Here is a 1,559-nt window from a genome sequence, read left to right as displayed (position 1 = left end):
GTGGTTTCTCAGCGAATGCAAGATAACAAAATATGAGATCATTAGAAGCAAGAAACTAATTGAGCAAATGGCCCCACTATTGAACACCAACAGTAGGTTGATGACATAAGTGTCCATGCAGGCAAGTTTTAACAAGGGCTGCAAATCACAACAGTAATGATCAATCAAATTTGGTCCACAGAATGGCAATTTCAAAGCCAGGAGAATCTGAGTTGTAGAATGTATAAAAGACCCTATCCAGGCTACAATAATCAAGATGATGCAGACCTGCCGTCTCATAATGGTGGGGTACTGCAAGGGCTTACAGATGGCCACATAGCGATCAACAGCCATGAGGATGAGAACAAAGATCCCCATGCTGCCAAATAAATGCAGTGCAAAGACTTGTGTCATGCACTCATTATAGGATATAACATTCTTTGCAGACACAGAACCTACAATTAGTCTGGGGGTTGTGGAAGTTGAAAAGCAGGTATCAGCAATGGACAAATAAAATAGGAAGAAGTACATGGGACTCCCAAGTGTCCGACTCAACTTGATGGTCAAAATAATGAGCAAGTTTCCCACCAGTGTTCCAGTGTAGAAAATAAAGAAAATTATAAACACCATTTTCTGCCTCAGAGGATCTTGTGTCAATCCTAGGAGAATGAACTCAGTCTTATTTTGCTGCATTCTTTCGGTAGATGTGGGGAAAGTACAGGTTAGAAATAAATGATCTGTAAAGAGAAAACTATTTTATGAGGTGACTATTCTATTGGTAGTTCAAATACTTATACCTTATCCTAGAAATTCTAATTACCATTGGGTAATCATTTATTACACACTGGTGTGGCACTTTATGATAAAAAATTGGCTGCTAACCACAAAGTTTATACAGGTTTGAGATGAGTCAGAACTGACTGGATGGCACTTAACAACATTATGCAAAAATTGTATTTAGTTTTTGTGAATAATGTTGAATTTTTAAGTGATAAATATATCTTGTTGCTTGAGATCATAAAAGGAAAATAATGAAAAAGTAAGTGGTTCATTTAACATAATGAGCAGCAATGTTATGGATTTTGCATGAATGGATAAGTTCCTAATTTGGATGTGTTTATTCCATTTTCTGCAAGTAATTATTACCAGTTCTTCTTGTTGTTAGGTGTCATCCAGTCAGTTGTAACTCATACCAATCTAGTATTGGGTTTCCAAGGAGCAGCTGGTGGGTTTGAACCACTCACCTTGTGGTAGCAGTGCAGTGTTTATCTTACAGCACAACAACAAGTCTCATGTTAGAGGTTGTTCCTGTTGTAATGATTGTCTAGTGCCTGTGAGTTGGTTCTGACTCATGGCAAATCTGTCCAGAGTTTCTGAAAAGAGACTGGCAAGTTTGACCATGCACTTCAAACAGACCTTGTGTCCACTGCATTGTCCTATAGCACCGCACTAAAACTCCATAATAGAGCAAGTGTGTTGCAAAAATAGAGAAGATATGGATGTGACTTACTTCAAAGTGCTCGCATATTTCTCAAACCAGGTAGTCCTGTTACAGATTTTTTGGTACCATGTTGTCAAAA

At 38.0% G+C, this 1,559-nt stretch overlaps 1 protein-coding gene across 1 annotated transcript in view; it reads right to left on the bottom strand.

Moving 5' to 3' along the window:
- Window positions 1-672, bottom strand: part of LOC102817119 (olfactory receptor 4C11-like) — a 12,904-nt gene extending 12,232 nt beyond the window's left edge. The window contains exon 1 of the mRNA XM_006877586.1: window positions 6-672. Coding sequence (XP_006877648.1) covers window positions 6-672 — 667 coding nt within the window. The remainder of the gene's footprint in view (window positions 1-5) is intronic.
- Between the last annotated feature and the right edge of the window lie 887 nt (window positions 673-1,559).

This window comes from Chrysochloris asiatica, unplaced genomic scaffold (genome assembly GCF_000296735.1).
Source record: "Chrysochloris asiatica unplaced genomic scaffold, ChrAsi1.0 scaffold00531, whole genome shotgun sequence".
Lineage (NCBI taxonomy): Eukaryota > Metazoa > Chordata > Mammalia > Afrosoricida > Chrysochloridae > Chrysochloris > Chrysochloris asiatica.
Note: the sequence above shows the minus strand (reverse complement) of the source record. Positions and strands in the feature narration are given on the sequence as shown.